This window comes from Carcharodon carcharias, chromosome 16 (genome assembly GCF_017639515.1).
Source record: "Carcharodon carcharias isolate sCarCar2 chromosome 16, sCarCar2.pri, whole genome shotgun sequence".
NCBI lineage: Eukaryota > Metazoa > Chordata > Chondrichthyes > Lamniformes > Lamnidae > Carcharodon > Carcharodon carcharias.
Window position 1 is genome coordinate 36,691,474 of NC_054482.1, and position 21,549 is coordinate 36,713,022.

The 21,549-nt window shown below is 42.2% G+C and overlaps 1 protein-coding gene across 1 annotated transcript in view; it reads right to left on the reverse strand.

Annotated features, from left to right (window-relative positions):
- LOC121288931 (probable voltage-dependent R-type calcium channel subunit alpha-1E) overlaps positions 1–21,549 on the reverse strand; it is a 1,066,831-nt gene that overhangs the window by 664,322 nt on the left and 380,960 nt on the right. Inside the window, exons 13-17 of the mRNA XM_041207798.1 lie at positions 14,214–14,326; positions 8,058–8,189; positions 7,831–7,903; positions 5,301–5,418; positions 4,123–4,190 (exon numbers count right to left, since the gene is read on the reverse strand). Coding sequence (XP_041063732.1) covers positions 4,123–4,190; positions 5,301–5,418; positions 7,831–7,903; positions 8,058–8,189; positions 14,214–14,326 — 504 coding nt within the window. The remainder of the gene's footprint in view (positions 1–4,122; positions 4,191–5,300; positions 5,419–7,830; positions 7,904–8,057; positions 8,190–14,213; positions 14,327–21,549) is intronic.

Below are 21,549 nucleotides of genomic sequence, written 5' to 3' on the forward strand. Positions count from 1 at the left end.
TGTAGCTTACATCCTCAGACTGCACTAATGCAATGAACAGACAAAGAAATCCTTTCTGAAGCGTAGTCATCCTGTGTTGCAGGAAGTGTGGCAGCTAAATTTGGCACAGCAAGATTCCACAGACAACAATGTGATAATGACCGGGTCATCTGTTTCGGCAATGGCGGCTCAAGGATAGATATTCAGCAGGGAACTCCGGGAGAGCTCTTCCAAAATCGGAAGCTCCTCTTTTCCAATACTTCCATGGCATCTTTTAAATCCACCCAAGAGGGCTCACAGGACTTCCATTTACTATCTCATGTGAAAGACAGCACTTCCAACAGTGCTGCATTACCTCAGTTTTCCCTATATAATAATACAGCAATCCATCAGTCATTGCCACCTGACAGTGCAGCACTGCCTCAGTACTGACCCTCCAACAGTGCACCACTCCCTCAGTACTGACCCTCTGACAGTGCAGCACTCCCTCAGTACTGACCCTCTGACAGTGCAGCGCTCCCTCAGTACTGACCCTCTGACAGTGCAGCGCTCCCTCAGTACTGACCCTCTGACAGTGCAGCGCTCCCTCAGTACTGACCCTCCAAAGTGCAGCGCTCTGTCAGTACTGGCTCTCCGACAGTGTAGCTCTCCCACAGTAATTATCCTCCATTAGTGCAGTGCTCCTCAGTACCGACCCTCTGACAGTGCAGTACTCCCTCAGTACTGACTCTATGACAGTTCAGCGCTCCCTCTGAACTGACCCTCCTACAATGCAGCACACCCTCAATACTGACCCTCCGAAAGTGTCGAACTCCCTCAGTACTGATGTTTCAACAGTGCAGCACTCCCTCAGTACTGACCCTCCGACAATGCAGCTCTCCACCAGCACTGACCCTCTGACACTGCAGCGTTCCCTCTGTACTGATGCTCTTGACAGTGCAGCACTCCCTCAAGTGCTGAACCTCTGACATTGTGGCACCAAGTTCTCCAACTGTGTACTCCCGCCTTATCAAGGAACATGACACATGACCCTGGTGGCTGACCAGGACCAATGTCCTCGTCGGTGTTGGGGGGGCGGGGGGGGGGGTGGTTTGTGTTTGCTCATGCTGCCAGGGAGGGTTTAAACTAGAATGGCAGGGGGATGGGAACCTGAACAGGGAGACAGGTGGGGGGAGAAAAGGATAGAAACAAAAGACAGAAAAGTAAGGAGCAAAAGTGGACGGCAGAAAAAATAAGGGTGAGAAACAAATGGGGTCATAGTGCAAAATAAAGCTATGATGACTAACAGGGTTAAAAAGACACGTCTAAAGGCATTGTATCTTAATGCCCAGAGCATTCACAATAAGGTAGATGAATTAATAGTGCAAATAGATATAAACAGTTATAATATAGATGCAATTTCGGAGGCTGCAGGGTGACCAAGGATAGGAACTGAACATCCAGAGGTATTCAATATTTAGGAAGGACAGACAAATAGGGAAACGAGGTGGGGTAGCATTGTTAGTAAAGGAGGAAATCAATGCAATAGTGAAGAAGGATATTGGTTCAGGAAATTATGATGTGGAATCTGTTTGGGGAGAATAACGAAACAACAAGGGGCAGGAAACATTGGTGGGGGTTGTCTATAGGCCCCTATAGTAATGGAGATGTAAGGAAAGGCATTAAGCAGGAAATTAGAGACTCATGCAATAAGGGTTTAGCTGTAATCATGGATGACTTTAATCTACATATAGATTGGACAAACCAAACTAGTAATAAACCTGTGGAGGAGGATTTCCTGGAGTGTGGACGTGATGGTTTTTTTAGACCAATACATTGAGGAACCAACTCGAGAGCAGGCTATCTTAGACTGGGTATTGTGCAATGAGAAAGGATTAATTAACAATCTTGTTGTGCGGGGTCCCTTGGGAAAGAGCAACCATAACATGATAGAATTGTTCATTAAGATGGAGAGTGAAGAAGTTGAATTGGAAACTAGGGTCCTGAATCTAAATAAAGGGAGCTCCGAGGGCATGAGGTGTGAGTTGGCAATGATGGATTGGGCAACTTTACTAAAAGGATTGACAGTGGATAGGCAATGGTTAATATTTAAGGAACATATGCACGAATTACAACAATTATTCATTCCTGTCTGATGCAAAAATAAAACCAGAAAGGTGGCTCAACCATGACTTACAAAAAAATTAAGGATAGTATTAGATCCAAAGACATATACAATTACCAGAAAAAGCAGCAAGCCTGAGGATTGGGAGCAGTTTAGAATTCAGCAAAAGTGGACAAAAAGATTGATCAAGAAGGGGAAAAGGGAGTATGAGAGTAAACTTGCAGGGAACACGAAAACTGACTGTACAAGTATCTATAAATATATGAAGAGAAAAAGATTAACAAAGACAAATATAGGTTCCTTAGAGTCAGAAACGGGAAATTATAATGGGAAACAAAGAAATGGCAGAAGAATTGAACACATATCTTAGTCTACAGAAATTAATGGCCTTAAAGGCTGAAAAATCCCCAGGGCCTCATATTCTACATCCCAGAGTGCTAAAGGAAGTGGCCCTGGAAATATTGGATGCATTGGTGGGCATCTTCCCAAATTCTATGGACCCTGGGGCAGTTCCTACAAATTGGAGGGTGGCAAATGTAACCCCACTATTTAAAAAGGAGAGAGAGAGAAAAAAATAGAATTACAGACCAGTCAGCCTAACATCAGTAGTGGGAAAAATGCTAGAGGCTATTATGAAAGACATGGTAACAGAACACTTGGAAAGCATTAACGGGATTAGACAAAGTCAGCATGGGTTTATGAAAGGGAAATCATGCTTAATTAATTGACTAGAGTTTTTTGAGGATGTACCTAATAAAATAGATAAGGAAGAAGCAGTAGATGCGGTGTATTTGGATTTCAAGAAGGCTTTTGATAAGGTCCCACATAAGAAGCTAGAGGGCAATATTAAAGCACATGGGATTGAGGGTAATACACTGGCATGGATTGAGAATTGGTTGACAGACCGGAAACAGAGTGGGAATAGATGGGTCTTTTTCTGGATGGCAGGAGGTGACTAGTGGGGTACCACATGGATCAGTGCTTGGGCCCCAGCTATACACAATATATATATAAATTACTTGGATGAGGAAACCAAATGCAATATTTCCAAGTTTGCTGATGACACAGAATTGGCTGAGGTTGTAAGGGGGATGCAAGGAGGCTTCAGGGCGATTTAGACAAGTTGTTTGTGTGGGCAAATACATGGCAGATGCAGTATAACGTGGATAAATGTGAAGTTATACATTTTGGTGTGAAAAACAGAAAGGCAGAGTATTATTTAAATGGTGATATATTGGGAAATGTGGATGTACAAAGGGATCTGGGTGCCCTTGTACACCAGTCAATGAAAGTAAACAGGCAGGTGTAGCAAGCTATTAGGAAGGCGAATGGTATGTTGGCCTTCCTTGTAAGAGGATTTGAGTTCAGAAGTAGAGATGTCTTACTGCAGTTATACAGGGCCTTGGTGAGACCACACCTAGGATATTGTGTGCAGTTTTGGTCTCCCTACCTAAGAAAGGATATAGTTGCCATAGAGGGAGTGCAGGGAAGGTTCACTGGGCTGATACCAGGGATGGCAGGACTGTCGTATGAAGAGAGGTTGGTTCGACTGGGCTTGTATTCACTAGAGTTTAGAAGAATGAGAGGGGATCTGATTGAAACGTATTAAATTGTAACGAGGCTAGACAGACTGGGTGCAGGGAGGATGTTTCCCCTGGTTGGGGAGTCTAGGACTAGGGGTCACAGTCTTAGGATATGGGGCAGGTCATTTAGGACTGAGATGAGGAAATATTTCTTCACTCAGAGGGTGGTGAACCTGTGGTATTCTCTACCACAGAGGCTGTGGAGGCTGGGTCACTGAGTACATTTAAGAAAGAAATTGATAATTTTTTGGATGTTAGGGGCATCAAGGGGTATGGAGAGAAAGTGGGAATATGGCATTGAGATAGAGAATCAGCCATGATTATACTGAATTGCATTTCATATTGTAGGCTCAAAGGGCTGAATGGCCTTAGTTTTTGTGTAATCTATGTTCCGGAGTTTGATCCAGTTGATTCAAAGCAGACAGTAATACCAATAGAGAAATGTGATTATTGTACCTTTGTTAACTCCTGGGCATTTGCCAGATTATCGACAGCAATAGCCAAGAAAACATTCAGCAAGGTGTCTTTACAGTAGGGTTAAGGAAGAGAGGAACTGTGTCCTATCACACTCTATCCACCTGAGCAGACAATGACAGTTCTTACTGGAAAGGTTCCACCTTATTACAGGCAGTGGCAAAGCAATACCTGGTTAACCTTTGAGGACTGGGCTCTGCTTAACAAACTGTCGGATCAGATGCCAAACAGCAGGAAGCATGGCTGCCATGGAGTTTTAACGGCCCTGTCGATCATGATTCCCTAAACTCCGGCATAAATCCCGGAATCTCAAGTGACAAGAGCGGAAGCTGATTTCTACAGGCAGCATCCATCCGGGGCAATGATTGGTCAGCACCACACCCTTTTACAGAGCATGAAGCTTGTGCAACGAAGAACAACTGAGAATTGGAATGGACCAAATCCATCACATATACTTTTCAAGCACATCGCAGAACAGGATAGTTGAAATTTATGACCAGCAGAGGCCGTTCCTTCCATTGTGTCTTCATTTTAAAATCTGTCCTGATGCATGCAAGACAAAAAACTTCAACAGCTTTTCTCTTTACCCAACAATAGCCAGGTTCGGTACTACCGTGTGGCTATTTATTTCTATTTATCCTTTTGAACCTGCTTTGTCTCTAATTCACCCTACTTCCTTTTCTATTGTTCCTCCTTTTGATTATCAATCCATACATCTCCTTGATAAAAGAGTCAGAAGTTGGTGTAGCAGTCACCGAGCTCTCAGATGTCCCTTGTCATTTATCAGGTCAAACCTCCAGCAGTGCGTGATGCAAAACATTATTCAATCTTAAAGGTGCAAGACTGTGAGGTGTCAATTCTCCAACTAATTTTGGGCAATGTTTAAGACTGGTGCCTTCAATGGTATGGTTATCATGACTCTGTGGCCTATCAGTTCAATGCTGCCTCTACCACTAGCAATCTTAAGGCAGTGCACTCTGAATCAGTGAGCAATCAATGCAGTTTGAAGAAAATTCTAGAAATTTCTCTCACGCTAGCAAGCTTGTCAGCCTGTCCATATTTTAGAAAGAGCGCCAAGCAAGTGAGTGCAACATGGATACAGACAAGCACATAAAATAAAGACCAGAGAGAACAGGACATTGAACCCAGTAAAAGGATACAGTTTCCAAAGAGAGTCAGGACAATAAAATACACAGATGACCACATTCCCGATTTCACACCTCCCTGTGATTTTATCCCGTTGTACATCACCTCATTCCAATCCTCACCTGTTAAAATCTGAAGGAAAAAGAGTTAGGCTGCAGAGACAGATCTAATAAGGGAAGAAATCAAACAATGAAATAATGGTAAAGAGCAAAAAACCATTGTTCCAACACCCGGGTCACAGTTTGAAGCAGAAATGGGGTTTCCAGGTGGGAACCAGTCACTCCTTAACCTTTCATGGTCTGGTGTTAACCATCTTCACCAGGCACTGTCTGGTGTTAACCATCTTCACCAGGCACTGTCTGATGTTAAAAACAAAAAACTGCGGATGCTGGAAATCCAAAACAAAAACAGAATTACCTGGAAAAACTTAGCAGGCCTGGCAGCATCGGCAGAGAAGAAAAGAGTTGACACTTCGAGTCCTCATGACCCTTTAACAGAACTCAACAGAACTCAGTTCTGTTGAAGGGTCATGAGGACTCGAAACGTCAACTCTTTTCTTCTCCGCCGATGCTGCCAGACCTGCTGAGTTTTTCCAGGTAATTCTGTTACTGTCTGGTGTTAACCATCTTCACCAGGCACTGTCTGGTGTTAATCATCTTCAACACTCATTGTGATAAACGCCTTCACCACTAAATGACTAGTGTGAAACATCTTCACCCTTCACTGAGTGTTAAACGTCATCACTACATACTATCTGGTGTTAAAAATCTTCACTACTCACTGTCTGGTGTTAAACATCTTCAATATTTATTGTCTAGTGTTAAACATCTTCACCTCAAACTGCCTCATGTTAAACATCTTCACCAATCACTGCCTCATGTTAAATATCTTCACTTCTCACTGATCAATGCAAAAAATCGTCATCACTCACTGTTGACTGTTAAAACATCTTCAAAGGTCATTGTCTAGTGCTAAATATTTTCACTACTCACTGCCTAATGTTAAACATCTTCATCACTCACTGTCTGATATTAAAATCTTCCATAGTCACTGTCTAGTGCTAAGCTTCTTCACCACTAACTAACTAGTGTTAAACATCTTTGCCATTCACTGGCTAGTTTTAAGCATCATCACCACTCATTCTAGTATTAAGCATCTTCACCAGTCACTAACTAGTGTTAAACATCTGCACCAGGCACCGCCTGGTATTAAATATCTTCACCAGTCACTGACTAGTGTTAAACATCTTCACCACATACTGATTAGTTTAAAAAATCTTCACCACTCATTGACTGGTGATAAACATCTTCAACTCTCACTGTCTAGCGTAAACATCTTTACCACTAGTTTTCTAGTCTTAAACCTCTTTACCACTCACTGACTAGTGTTAAACATCCTTACCACTCACTGACTGGTCTTAAACATCTTTGCCATTCTCTAACTAGTTTTAAACATCTCCACCACTCACTATCTAGTGCTAAATATCTTCACCTCACTGACTAGTGTTAAACATCTTCACTCGCTGTGTAGTGTTAAACCACTTCACCACTCTCAGTCTAGTGTTAAACATCTTCACCACTAAATGACTAGTGTTAAACACCTTTACTACATACTATCTGATGTTCAACATCTTCATCCCTCACTGACGAGCGTTAAACGTCTTCACTACATACTATCTGGTGTTAAAAATCTTCATCACTCACTGTCTGGCGTTAAATATTTTCACCATTCATTTTCTAGTCTTAAACCTCTTCAGCACTCACTGGCTCATGCAAATTATCTTTACCAGTCACTGACTATTATTATGTATCTTCACCACTCACTGTCTAATGTCAAACATCTTCACCATTCACTCACTGGTGTTAAACATCTTCATGTCTTGATGGCTAGTGTTAAACATCTCCACCATTCACTGTCCAGCATTACACACCTTCACAACTTACTGCCTAGTGTTAAACATCTTCACCAGTCAATATCTAGTATTGAACATTCTCACCACTCGCTGCCTAGTGTTAAACATCTTCATCAATCACTGACGAGTGTTAAACATCTTAACTACAAACTATCTGTTGTTTAACATCTTCACCAGTCACTGTATAGTTTTAAACATCTTCTCCAGTTACTGTCCAGTGTTAAAAACATTCACCACTCACTGCCTAGTGTTAAACATCTTCACCAGTCACTGTCTAGTGTTAAACTTCTGCACCATTCACTGACTCGTTTTAAACATCTTCACTACACACTGTCTTGTGCTAAATTTCTTCACCACTCGCTAGCTAGTATTAAACATCTCCAGCACTCACTGACTAGTGTTACACATCATCACCATTCACTGTCCAGTGTTAAATATCATCACTACTCACTGTCCTGGTGTTACTTGGCTACACGTATATAACACAAGTGTTACACACAAAGGGAGAATTTTGTTCATCAGCCAAATTCCCGAATTGTACATTTGCTTCCTTCTGCAATTCTCTCTCACCTCTTTGATCTCACCATTCACACATGGTTATGGTTCGGATTTAATGTGCTGCTTCCTCATACCTGAAACACTGTGATGATTGCTGCAGGAAAGGTGTCAAAGTTGGTTGGCGGCGTCCCATCCTCAAAGTTGAATCTGCCGTGGAAATGAAGAGGTGAAATGGTCTGATGCAGCCCTTGTGATGAAACAATCACATCTTGCATTTCGACATCTTAAAATTAAAACAGCGAGTAGAGTGGACCAAGCTGGGCTGATCTATCAACGAACAAACTGTGCAGGTGATACTCACTGACCACCAAACAGCTGCATTCCCAGCAGAGCAAACACAACGATGAAGAGGAACAGGAGGAAGAGGAGGCTGATGATGGATTTCATTGAACTCATTAAGGAAACTACCAGGTTCCGCAAAGAGGCCCAGTACCTGAGAAACAACAAGTGAGGGCATTAACAGAGATCAGCACAGCACAGAGGAAATCATAAAAAACACAGAGCTGGTGCCAGCATGTGTCTGTCTGTCAGGAAGCAGCGAGGACCTGGTTTCAGTGTATGTCAGGAGGTTTCAGTGTCTGTCAGGAAGCAGCGAGGAGCTGGTTTCAGTGTCTGTCAGGAGGTTTCAGTGTCTGTCAGGAAGCAGCGAGGAGCTGATGTCATGTGTTGGGGAGGCAGCAAGAATCTGGTGCCAGTGTGGTTGAGAATCCAGTGAGAAACTGGTGTCAGTGTGTGAGAAATAGGAGCAGGAGTACACCATTTAGCTGTTTGAGTCTATTCCACCATTCAATGACTGCTCAATGGCTGAACTCTATGTAGTAACCCTTTGCCCCAGGCCTTTGGATAACAAAAATCTATCAATCTCAGTTTTAGATAGATTCATTGCTGTTTGTAGAAGAGAGTTCCAAACTTCTGCTAATCTTTCCATGTATAAGTGTTTCTGAAGCTGGCTCCTCAATGGAGTCTGGCTCTAATTTTTATAATATGCCCTTTAGTCTGAAACTTCTGAAACAACAGTATGAGTTTCTTTCTATCTGGTCTCCTTAATATTTTGAAAACTTTGAGGAAATTACCCTTTAACTAGTTAAATTCCAAGGAGTACAACCCTAGTGTGTTTAATGTCTCTTCATGATTTAAACCCTTAGAGTTCAGCTATCATCTGGTAAGCTTTACTCCACTCGCTCCTAAGTCAATGAATCCTTCTGTTGAAGGGTCATGAGGACTCAAAACGTCAACTTTGTTCTTCTCCGCCGAAGCTGCCAGACCTGCTGAGTTTTTCCAGTTTCTTATGAGGGCCTTCAGCAAATGCCTTCTAAAAGTCCATATAAAGACTATCAGAGACATTTCCCTGTCCATTACTTCAGTCACCTCTTTAAGAAGTTCCAGCAGTTTGGTCAGATATAACACACCCGTTATAGATCTACGCTGGCTCTCTCTGATCAGCTGAAAACTCTCCACGTGTTCAGTCACCTTATCCTTAATTATGGACTCCAGTAACTCCTCGACAACTGATGTTAGGCTAACTGTCTACAATGCCCCAGTTTCCCTCTCTCACCTTTCATAAGTAGAAGAGTGACATGTACAATTTTTCCAATTTCCAATCATGAGAACTTTGGAAGATTATAGTTCAGACATCTACAATGTTCCCACCTACTTCCTTTAAAACCCAGGAATGGAACCCATCTGATCCTGGGGGTTCATCACTCTTTAGTATCATTATTTTCTCCATCACTGTTATGTTGTTTACATTATGTTGTACTCTGGGTTCTTTAGATGTTTTAATGATGAGATCTTGAGAGCTGCATTGTAAACATGAACACTTTATTGTTAACCTTTTAACTATTTATAGATCTCAGGTTACTGTCATATATGGTGCTGTAGCCTCCATGCAGGCTGGTTCTGGAGTGTTCTCTATAGACTGTTCTCTCAGTCCATTACCATGTGGCTCTATACCGTGGGTGGTGCTATGCTTCAATCCCACATGAACCCTTGCCTTGCAAGCACCATTACATTATAATGGCACACAGGCACATACATCATACAACATCCCACCTTCTTCTTGAAAGAAAACTTTTCTTTCTAATGGAATATATCTATTTGTAATACAATCATTACTTGCTATCCCTGCTCCCCCATCTCAAGTCTCTGACTTTATAAATTCAGATGGTCTTGAGGTTTGACAGTTCTTCCACATCTGGGTCTGTCTCACTTGGTTGTTGTACTGTTTCTGGTACTTGGCTATGTCCATTTGATTCACTTTTTCTGCTCCTTCAAGTTGTGTTTCTCTTTATTAACAACACATCTGCTTTTCATGGACAATGTGGGTTTGTCCCACTCCTTCCAAGGGGAATGTTCACTCCGTTCATTCCTAAGGTGGATTCAAATTTCCTTTTCCCATCGTGTCCACCATGTTCTCACTGGATGCATACATCTTGCAAATGGAACGTTCATTTCAACTTGTTTCACAATCTCAGACAAACATTTGTGTGCTACTTTATTTTCATATCAGCTTCCAAGTTTATGAATCTTCTCATTCAGTTCAATGGTTCTCGGTACATCTGAGACATCCACTGCTCTTTCCTGTAGTGCCTTGTGCTTCAGTGTCAGTTTTACATTTTCCAATCTCATTTCTGTCTTTTCTTTCTCTGCCTACAACAGAATTTGTCCTCATCCTTAATTTTTGATTCACTGTTGGCCAGATCTGTCTCCAGCAAAGTCTTAATCTGTTGCAATTCATGACCTCATTGTCCACTCAGTTTGGAAAGTTCGACGGCTTTTCCTTTCAATGCCTCCTCTTTTCCATTGAACTGCTACTTCAGCTCTTCAGTCTGTCCTCCTGGAATATTGAACATTGCTGAGTCTTCTCTGCCAACTGGTTCTTCAGTTTGTTCAGAGTGACGTTCCATTCATTTTCCTTTTCTCCATAATTTTCCAGAGGAATAAACTTTGTCCTAAAGGATTCTTAGACTATGTGAAGGTTTGTCAATAGGTTTTCCTTTTCTTTGTGAAGCTCACTTGTTTCACTTTGATATTCCTGTAATTCATCAGAGTCACCTTGAGTCTCTTCTGCTGTGCTTCCACTCTGCTGTTTAAGACAGTCTTCATTTCTTCCTGTTGCTGAATGGTTAGAACCATAGAAAAGTTACAGCACAGGAGGAGGCCATTCGTCCCATCTTGTCCATGCTAGCCCAAGGACACCCAGGTGGCCTTTCTAATCCCGCCTTCCTGCACCCGGCCCATAACCCTGCAGCTTGTAGCACTTTAGGTGCAGATCCAGGTACTTTTTAAAAGCGTTTAAAGTTTCTGCCTCTACCACCAAATTGGGCAGCGAATTCCAGACACTCATTACCCTCTGCGTAAAAAAGTTCTTCCTCATGTCCCCCCTACACCTTCTGCCACTTATCTTGCATCTATGTCCCCTGGTTCTAGAATTCTCCACCAAGGGAAACAATTTTATCCTGTACACTCTATCTATTCCCCTCATAAATTTTTTACACTTACGCATTCCTTTTGCAATTCATCCTGAAGGACAATCAATTGTTTATTCAGATGTGTATTGTCTTGTTCACCTCTTGCCAGCTCACTCTGGGTTTGAGTGCATTGTTTTGTTGCTACTGATAGTTCCATCACAGCTTTTTCTGGAGTAATATTGAATGTCCTTTATAGTTCTTCATGTCTTTCCATAGCTATAAACTGATTCTTCTCTGCATGCTTTTTCTGGCTGCTGATTTGCCTGGTTGTACATTTGCTTGAGTTTTTCCAACTCTTGCTTTGATTTGCCAACTATTGAATTGAGGGTCACTATTTTCTCATCTCTAAAATTTGTTTGTTCGGAACTTGAACAGCTTGGTTCATTGGAGACTTCAGTTTATTGTTTGTTTTCAAAGGTATATACTCAGCTTGAATATTGCATTTCAAATCTTCCAGTTCAACTCTGATGCGAACATTTTCCTGAAGAATAGCTTAATTTAGTTTTTGCATGTTTTTCTTCTTTTTGACTACCTCAGATAGCTTTCCTTCATTCACAGCCATCTGTTCACTCTGCACTGCAATCTCTCTCCCTCGCTCTGGAGTCTTTTGTTGCCCTTGGCACTTTATTGGGAATTGCTCTCTCTCTCTGGGGTCTCATGTTGCCCTTGGCAGAGTCAGTATTTGAAGCTATTTCCTGCTAATTTAGAATGCTTTTAAAACTAAGATTTTTGCATTTTGCGCTGTGCAAGAAGACATGAACCCAACTGAAAAGGATTCCCTTTCTCTGAAACTCTGCAGGCTTTTTTTCTTTTTTTCTTATTGTGTTCCACAGTATTCTCTACTTAACTCTACCAGACTTTTCTTCAGGTTTTATTTTTAGCTCTTGTTTTATACTTGCTGCTCTCTTTCAGCTGTCCTCTAGATGCTGAGCCCTTGAGACCGCCACCTATTTTAAAATGCAAGTACGGCTTTTTTTTTGCATTTTTGCTCACCATTTCATGAACTCAGGTGCTTATGATTTCTGTAATGGATTTCTGCTCACTCTGGTGGATTCTTCACTTCCAACTCTGTAGTAAAGCTTCCTCAACTTTTTCTTCAAGTTTTCTTCTTAGGTGCACATCTCTCTAGTTAGGCTTCAGTAGCTTTGAGTTTTTCATACCTTGGGATACTGTTCCAGGTTCATGCTGCCACCTTTCATATCAGCACAGATCACCATGTCAGGTTATGGTACTGTCTCTGATGTAATGTCTTGTAGAAGGGACCAACTGCCAACCTTGTTGTACTGTGCTGATAGCGCTGCTATCCCATTGTTGCCAACCATGTTGTAATATGTGTTCTTTAGGAATCTCAGTGATGAAATCTTGAGACTTATATATTTAAACATGTACCCTTTATTGTTAACTTTTAACTATTTACAGATCCCATGTTACTATCATACATGGTGCTGTTTCTCCATGCATGCTGCTTCCAGAGTGTTCTTTCTGGACTGTTCTCACAGTCTATTACCATGTGACTCTATACATCATACTGTGGTGGTGCTATTCTCCAGTCCCACATTAACTCTGGCTCTGCTTAGTACCTTTACATTACAATGGTATGCAGGCTCATACAACATCAAACAACACATTAATGTTGAGGTCCTGTCCCTGATTCAATATTAGTTCCCTTGGGATGTCTGATATATTGACCACTTCCTCTCCTATAAATATTGATGCAGGGTAAATAATTATTCAACATGCCCACCATTTCCTTACTTTCATTGACAATATCACCATGCTCACTTTTCAAGTATCCCACATTCCTCCTGACCACCCTCTTTTCCTCATAGGATTGCCAATGGATTTTGTGTTGATTTTAATTCCCTTGCAAGTTTTATTTTGTGCCTCTCACTATCTGTTTAGATATTCATTGCTCTTCGCTGTATCTTTCCCATTCACCAGGGTCTGTGCTATTTTTTGCAATTTTGTCTGCTTTTTCTTTTAGTTTTATGTTGTCTTTTACCTCCTCAGTTTTCCATGGCTGTATTTTTGGGTAAGTAGAGCTCTTGTCCCTTAGGGGTATTAACTGGTTCTGTATCACATTAAATTTTTTTTTTGAACACCTCTCACTGATCTTCTGTCATTTTCCCCATTAACAGATTTGCTCAGTTTATTGTGGACTGTCTCTGTCTCATCCAATTGAAGCCAGCCTTAGCTAAAGCTAGAGTCTTAATGGTTGTTCCACATTTCCCCCTTTCAGACACTGCATTGAATCTATTATATTAAGATATCAATATATAAATGTTCACACATCATCCGGCTGTTCATGAAATGTGCCTCATTCCTTATTATTAAATCTGATATGACCTGCCCCCTGCTGGTTCAGAGACATATTGCTGCAGAAAGTGACTCCGAACACAGTCTAGAAATTCACTCCCTTTCTAACAATTGTTTGTTTGGTTACCGCAATCTTTATGGAAGTTAAAATCCCCCAGTAAACCCACACTGCCTTTACTACATGCTTGCCTAATCCCTGTGTTTATACAATCTACCACTTCACAGCTGCTATCAGGGGCCCTGTACACAACTCCCCCTACTGACTGAAACCCTTTTCTATTTCTTAATTCCATCCATAAAGTCTCCACTACTTGCTCACCCCCCATTTTATTCTCTCTTTTCATTGAAGTGATTTCATCCTTAATCACTGATGCCACTCCTCTCACTCTCCCATTTTCCCAATCTTTACTGGCGATATTATAAATCTGGAGTAACGGCCTAGCAGCCATGCCTCAACAATGGTTACCTTATCATAGCCTCTAGTGAGAAACTGGTGCCTGTGTGTGTATACAGCTGAAGCTAGCATAAGTGTGTGAGGAAACACTGAGGAGGTGGTGCCAGTGTGTGTGAACCAGTGGACAGAAAGTGCCAGTATGTTGGGGAATCAGTAGGAGGAGCAAACATCAATATGTGTGGGTCTGAGACCTGTCACTGTTCTCATCCGTACTTACTTTGTGACCTTAAAAATCCTGAGCAGTCGCAGTGCACGAAGTACACTAATCCCGAATGACGTCTCCGGGCGAATCATCGTCCAAACCACATCAAATATACTACCGATAATAACCTGCCGAGCACAGGACAGAGTTACAGCTACCAGTAATAACCTGCCAAGCACAGGACAGAGTTACAACTACAAACTGGGATACAAGTTCAGCTACAATTTGGGTTATAGACTGGGATAAAGCCTGGATTTTAGTAATGGAGATACACTGTGATATTGACTAAGGTACAGGCTGGGATAAGGGCTGGAATACAGACTAGGACTATTGACTGGGATACAGTCTGAGATATAGACTGGGATATAGATTGCAATATAGAATGGGATATAGACTGGGATACAAATTGGGATTATGGACTGGGATATGAACTGCACTACAGTGGGTGACACGGACTGGGATAGATTGGAACCATCACAAAAAGCCGATCGCACATTGCTACAGGGCTCTAATTCTGGGCTAGACAAAATAGCAGCAAAACAGGAGTCTGATACTATTAACATTCTGATACCAGTCCGATACCAACCAGAGATATGTATTACTACAGGAGTGTGATGCAAAACACGGCCACACAGTACACAGGGAGCTGATACCAGAGAGAGTCACAAAACACCAGAGTTGGCTCTTAGCAGAGACAGTCACACTGCATCACAGGGGTCTGATACCAGAAGCAGTCACACTGCAGTCGCACAGTACTACAGGGTTCTGATACCAGAGACAGTTGCACAGTACCACAGGGTTCTGATACCAGAAACAGTTGCATAGTACTACAGGAGGCTGAGAAAGGCAGTCATGGTAATAGAAGGTCCTGATACCATGAAATACATTAGAGTCAATCCAAGAGTCTGATACCAGAGACAGTGCAGACATTTTTTTAATATATTCAATCGCAGGATGTCGGGGTCACTGGCTGGGCCAACATTTATTGCCCATCTCTAATTGCCCTTGAGAAGGTGGTGCTGAGCTGCCTTCTTGAACCGCTGCAGTCCATGTGATGTAGATGCACCCACAGTGCAGTTAGGGAGGGAATTCCAGGATATTGATCCAGCGACAGTAAAGGAACAGCAAAACATATCAAATCAAGATGTTGAGTGACTTGGAGGAGAACTCACAGGTGGTGGTGTTCCCATCTGCTGCCCTTGTCTTTTGAGGTGGTAGTGGTCGGGGCTTTGGAAAATGCTGTAGAAGGAACTAGAGGGGTCTGATACAAGACAAAGGCACACAGTACGTCTCCGTTCAGATATCACATACGGTCATACAGTACTACATTGATCTGGTGCCAGACGCAGTTGCACAGTGCTACAGGATTCTGATACCAGAGGCATACACAAAGTAATGCATGAAGTGTAGAAAATAAGGTTACTGGGCTACAAACACAAATAATCCTGTGGGAATATGAAAAAGTGACAATAGTGAAAATGTGGCTAAAAATTGATGAGGACTGTGTGCTTAATATTCAACGATACAAAGTGTTCAGAAAAGATAGGGAGGGAAAAAGGGGAGCTGAGGTGACAGTACTGATTGGGGAACAGATTGTCGTGTTGGAAAGAAGGGATGTCCATGAGGGGGAAAAGACAGAATCCATTTGGTTAGAGTTCAGAAACAAAAAGGGGATGATCACATGACGGGGGGTATTCTATAGAATCCAAATAGTGAGAGAGATAGAGGAACAAATCTGCAGGGAAATGACAGGGATGGGCAAAAACTACAGAGTGGTGATATTTGTGGGGGGGGGACTTTAATTATCCAAGTATCGATGGGGATAATGTTAGAGTAAAGGTTAAGGAGGGGGAAGAATTTATGAAATGTGTTCAGGAGAACTTCCTTGATCAGTATGTTCTCAGTCCAACTAGAAAGGAGGTATTGCTGGACCTGGTGCTGGGAATGAGGTAGGCCAAGGGACCAAGTGTCTGTGGAGGAGCATTTGGATAAGAGTGATCATTATATCATAGCGTTTAGATTAATAATGGAGAAGAGCGAGCAACAACCTAAAGAAGATGGTCTAAATGGGAAAAGGGCTAATTTCAATGGGATGAGGAGGGATAAAGCCAGAGTAAAATAGAACCAAAGACTGACAGGAAAATCTATAATGGAGCAATGGGGGATCTTTAAGGAGGAGATGTTTCAGGTACAGGCTAGGTACATTCCAAAAAATGTGAAAGGAAGGGGAACCAAAGCTAAGGATCTTTGGCTGCCGAGGGAGATAGAGAATATGATGAAACAAAAAAAGGAGTGTGTGTGATACACGTCAGGGGAATTCTTCAAGTGAGAAAGAATAACAGGCACTTGGAGAGATTTGAGTTAATTAAGGAGAGCCAGAACGGATTTGTAAAAGTCACATCATGTTTGATGAAGCAAATTAAATTCTTTAATAAAGTAACGGAGAGGCTGATGTAGGGAATGCAATACAAGTATACTAACATATGAATTAGGAACAGGAATAGGCCATTCGGCCCCTTGAGCCTGCTCTGACACCCAATAAGATCATGGCTGATCTGATTGTGACCTCAACTCCACATTCTGCCTACCTCTGATACCCTTTGACTCCCCTGTTAGTCAAAAATCTATCTACCTCTGCCTTAAAAATATTCATTGACCCAGCCTCCACTGCTCTCTGGGGAAGAGAGTTCCAAAGATTCATGACCCTCTGAGAGGAAAAAATGTTGTCTCATCTCTATCATAAATGGGAGACCCTTTATTTTTAAACTGTGCCCCCTCCATTGTTTCTCTCACATGGGGAAACATCCTTTCAGCATCCACCCTGCAAAGTCCCCTCAGGATCTTCTATGTTTTAGTAAGATCACCTCTCGTTCTTCTCATCTCCAATGGATCTGTTCAATTCATCCACCAGTTCCTCATTTTCCAGTATTAGTTTCCCACTCTCACTTTCTGGAGGACCAACACTCACCTTACTTGCTCTTTTCCTTTTTAAATACCTGTAGAAACCCTTGCTATCTGGTTTTATGCTTCTAGCTAATTTTCTCTCGTACTCTAATTTCTCCTTCCTTATTAATCTTTTAGTAATTCTTTGCTGTTCTTTATATTCTGTCCAATCTTTTGACCTGCCGTTCATCTTTACGGAATTCTACGCTTTTTCTTTCCATTTGATACTATCTTTAACTTCCTTAATTAACCACGGATGGTCAATCCTCCCCATAGCATCATTCTTTCCCACTGCAAAGTATCTTTTCTGGGTATTCTGAAATATCTCCTTAATGGATGCTGTTTATATGGATTTGAAGAAAATGTTTGGCAAAATACCATATAAAAAGTTTTTTAACAAAATTAAGGCTTCTGAAATCGGATGATCCATTGAATGCAACTGGACATAGGCTGGCAAAATAGACACGTGGCAAATGGAAGTTAACACAAAGAAGTGTGAGGTGATGCATTTTGGGATAGGGAGAGGCAATACGGACTAAATGGCACAATGCTAAAGAGTGTGCAGGAACAGAGAGATCTGGAGGTGCATGTGGACAGATCTTGGAAGGTAACAGGACATATTAAGAGTGCAGTTAGTAAAGCAAATGGGATTGGGCTTCATAAACAGAGGTATTGGATACAAAAGCAGGGGAGATATGCCGAACCTTTATAAAGCTCTGGTTAGGCCCCAATTAGGGTATTGTGTCCAGTTCTGGTCACCACACTTTAGGAAGGATGTGAGGGTCCTTGAGAGGGTGCGGAGGAGATTTACCAGAATGGTTCCAGGGATGAGGGATTTTAGTTACAAGGTTATGTTGGAGAAGCTGGGGTTGTTTTCCTTAGAGCAAAGGAGATTGAGGTGGGGGGGTGTTGATAGAGGGGTACAAGATTAGGACAGGTTTAGATAAGGTAGACAGAAGAACACAAGAAATAGGAGTAGACCATTTGGCCCAGCGAGCCTGTTCCACCATTCAGTATGATCATGGCTAACCTGGGCTTCAACACCATTTTCCCACCCACTCCCCATATCCCTTAATTCCCTGAGATACTAAAAATCTGTCTCTTCCCAGCCTTAAATGTATTCAGCAATTGAGCATCCACAGCTCCCTGGGGTGGAGAATTCCAAAGATTCACAACCCTCTGAGTGAAGTAATTTCCCCTCATCTCAGTCCTAAATGATCGGCTCCTTATCCTGAGACTGCGACCCCGTATTTTAGATTCCCCAACCAATGGAAACAATCTCTGTGTCCATCCTATCAAGCCTCCTCGGAATTTTGTAGGTTTCAATGAGATCACCTCTAATTCTCCTAAACTCTCGAGAATATAAGCCCAATTTACTCAGCCTCTCATCATAGGACAACCCTCCCTTCCCAGGGACCAATCTAATTAATCTTCTCTGTACTGCCTCCAGTGCAAATATATTCTGTCTTAAATATGGAGACCAAAACTGCACCCAGTATTCCAGATGTAGTCTCATCAAAACCCTGTACAATTGCAGCAATACTTCTTTATTTTTATACCCCAAACCCTTTGTAATAAAGGCCAACATGCCATTTGTCTTCCTAATTGCTTGCTGTACCTGCACCTAATGTTTTAAAACAAGGAGAAACTGTTCACATTTGCTGATGGTATAAGGACTGTCTGCACTGGAGTGCTGCTTTGGGCTGCATTAGAGTACTTCAGTTGGAGTTTGGTGAGAGATGGATTTCGGTGAAGAGGGAAGGAGGTGATTCTTTCATTTTTTACCTTTTCTCAGGAAGAAGAGTGGCAGCCTTGGTAAGTAGGACCTAGTAAATATCTCTTTGGTCCTTAATATTCCCTAAACTAGAGGAGATAAAAGTAAAGGGAGTGAGTTAAGGGTAAGTCACGGCAGGGCAGCCTGGCCAAGTGGAATGCTCCTCATGTGTGACATTCCAGTGTGCAAAGCAACTGGGTGCAGGGAGTTTCTCCAGTTGCAGCTACTTGAAATCCATGTTTCGGAGCTGGAGCTCAACCTGGAGTCACTGTGGGGTATCTGCAAGGATGAGATCTTCATGGATAGCACATATAGTGAGGTGGTCACACCCTAGATAAACAGCGCACAGGCAGAAAGAGAATGGATGGACAGAAAATAAAAGCACTAGGCAGAGAGTGTAGGAGTCCCCTGGTCCATGTCTTTCTCCAACAGATTTTCCATTTTGGATACTGCTGGGAGAGATGGTTTCACAGGGGAATGCAACAAGAGCCATGTCCGTGGCACCACAAGTGGCTCAACTACAAAGGGTGGGGGAGAGGGGGGACGGGGGCTAGTGGGAGAGTGTAGTAATTATAGTTTTGATAAACATGGGACTGTAGCTTTAAGAATAATCCAGTGTTGTAAGATCACATGATCTGTGTAAACCAATCAATTTGTAGCATGGGGAGCATCCAGGAGGGAGTCCTTCTTTAGTTATAGAGTCTGGTACACACATGTAGCTGCTGCTGCTGTCCTGTAAACAAAATTCTGTGTTTCCACTATGAAAGGTTGCCTGGAAAATCAACTCTATAACAAACTGGTGACAAGGATAAATCAGATCTGTTGCAGTCCCTTGCCAATGGACTGTGAGAATCTAATATAATTAAGAAGAAAGAAGGATATACTCATCTGAGATACCACAGTTGGGCAGAATCAATCCCTTTGACCCAGCCACAGATGACTGGTCTCAACATATAGAATGTCTTGAGCTCTACTTTCAAACTAACAAAATCACGGGAAGAAAAGAGGAGAGCGATTCTCCTAAGCATTTATGGGAGCAAGACCTATAGGACTGCCCCCAGCACCCCTGATTCTAAGACCTTCAGTGAATTAGTAGACCTCGTGAAGGGACATTTTCAACCCAAGCCCTCAGTCACAATGCAGAGGTTCAGGTTCAATTCATGGAATAGAGTCCAGAGGACACCATTGCTACCTAAATGGTGAAATTAAAGCAACTAATGGAATATTGTGATGTCACTGAAACCCTGAATGATATACTCAGAGTCCATTTGCTCTATGGCATGCAAGATGATGCTATTCAGCGAAGACTGCTGGCTGAAGTGGATCTTGGTTTTAAGAAAGCATTAGGAATAGCACTTGTGATGGAAAGCATTGTAAGGGATTCACAAGCAACTCAAGGTGCACAAAATGGCACCCTTTCCCTAGTTGAGCAAGAACGGTCAGCTGAAAGTGGCATGAAAAGCTGGGACTCCACCGCGAAGTGGGAAACAGCCCCCACTACCCAAAAATTTAGAGGAAACAACTCAGCAGCAAATTCGAAAACTAATTGTTATCTATATGGAAACAATCGTACTTCTAATGATTGACGATTTAAAAAGGTGGAGTGTTTTTTTTGTCACAAAAGAGGGCATATATTGAAACATTACAAAGCGAAATTTAAACAGGCTTCCAGGCAACAAACAAAGTCCGATGAAGTCTATAGTGTTGAAGAACCAGAAGCAAACAATTCTGATATTTATTCCTTAATCAACATGAAAGTGGGAAGACAGAGCCAATCAGAGTCACTGTCACTTTACAGGTGAATGGGAAACCCTTCAAAATGGAAGTAGACACTGGTGCTTCTACCACTGTAGTAGGAGAGCACACTTTCAGATATTCAAATAATGATTTACAACAATTAAATTTGGAAACAGACTTCTGCCAAGTTGAAAATGTATACAGGAGAAGAAATCCAAGAAAAGAGTATTAACTGCATACCTGCTTATTATAATCACCAAACACCACAAATACTGGTGATGGTGGTAGAAGGTGAAGGACTATGCCTTCTAGGTCATGATTGGCTGAAAGAGATTAAATTAAACTGGCCCGAAATCTTACAGTTGCGAGTAGGAGGACTACCAGAGCTGCTAAAAAAAAAATGACACTGTCTTCCGGGATGAACTGGGGAAAAATCAAAGGCCTACCAGGCCGACATTTACATGGACTCAGAGGCAACCCCTCACTTCTTGAAAGTGAGACCAGTACCATCGGCCCTGAGAGAGAAGGTTGATGCTGAGTTGAACCAGCTGGAGAGGTTGGGTGTCACAAAAGCGGTTCAGTTCTCAGAGTGAGCAGCACCCATAATCCTTGTCCTTAAACCAGACCAGACCATCCGGATCTGTGGGGACTATAACCTATCGGTCAACAGAGCAGCCAAACTGCACAGGTACCCTATTCCCAATATTGAAGACCTCTATGCCAAGCTAGCAGGAGGGACAATGTATACAAAACTAGATATGAGTCACATATATCAGCAACTGGAGCTGGATGATGCCTCCAGAGAATTTATGATAATAAACACCCATAAAGGGTTACATCAATACACACACCTGCCCTCCAATGTTTACTCAGCCTGTGCCATTTTTCAGGGGACGA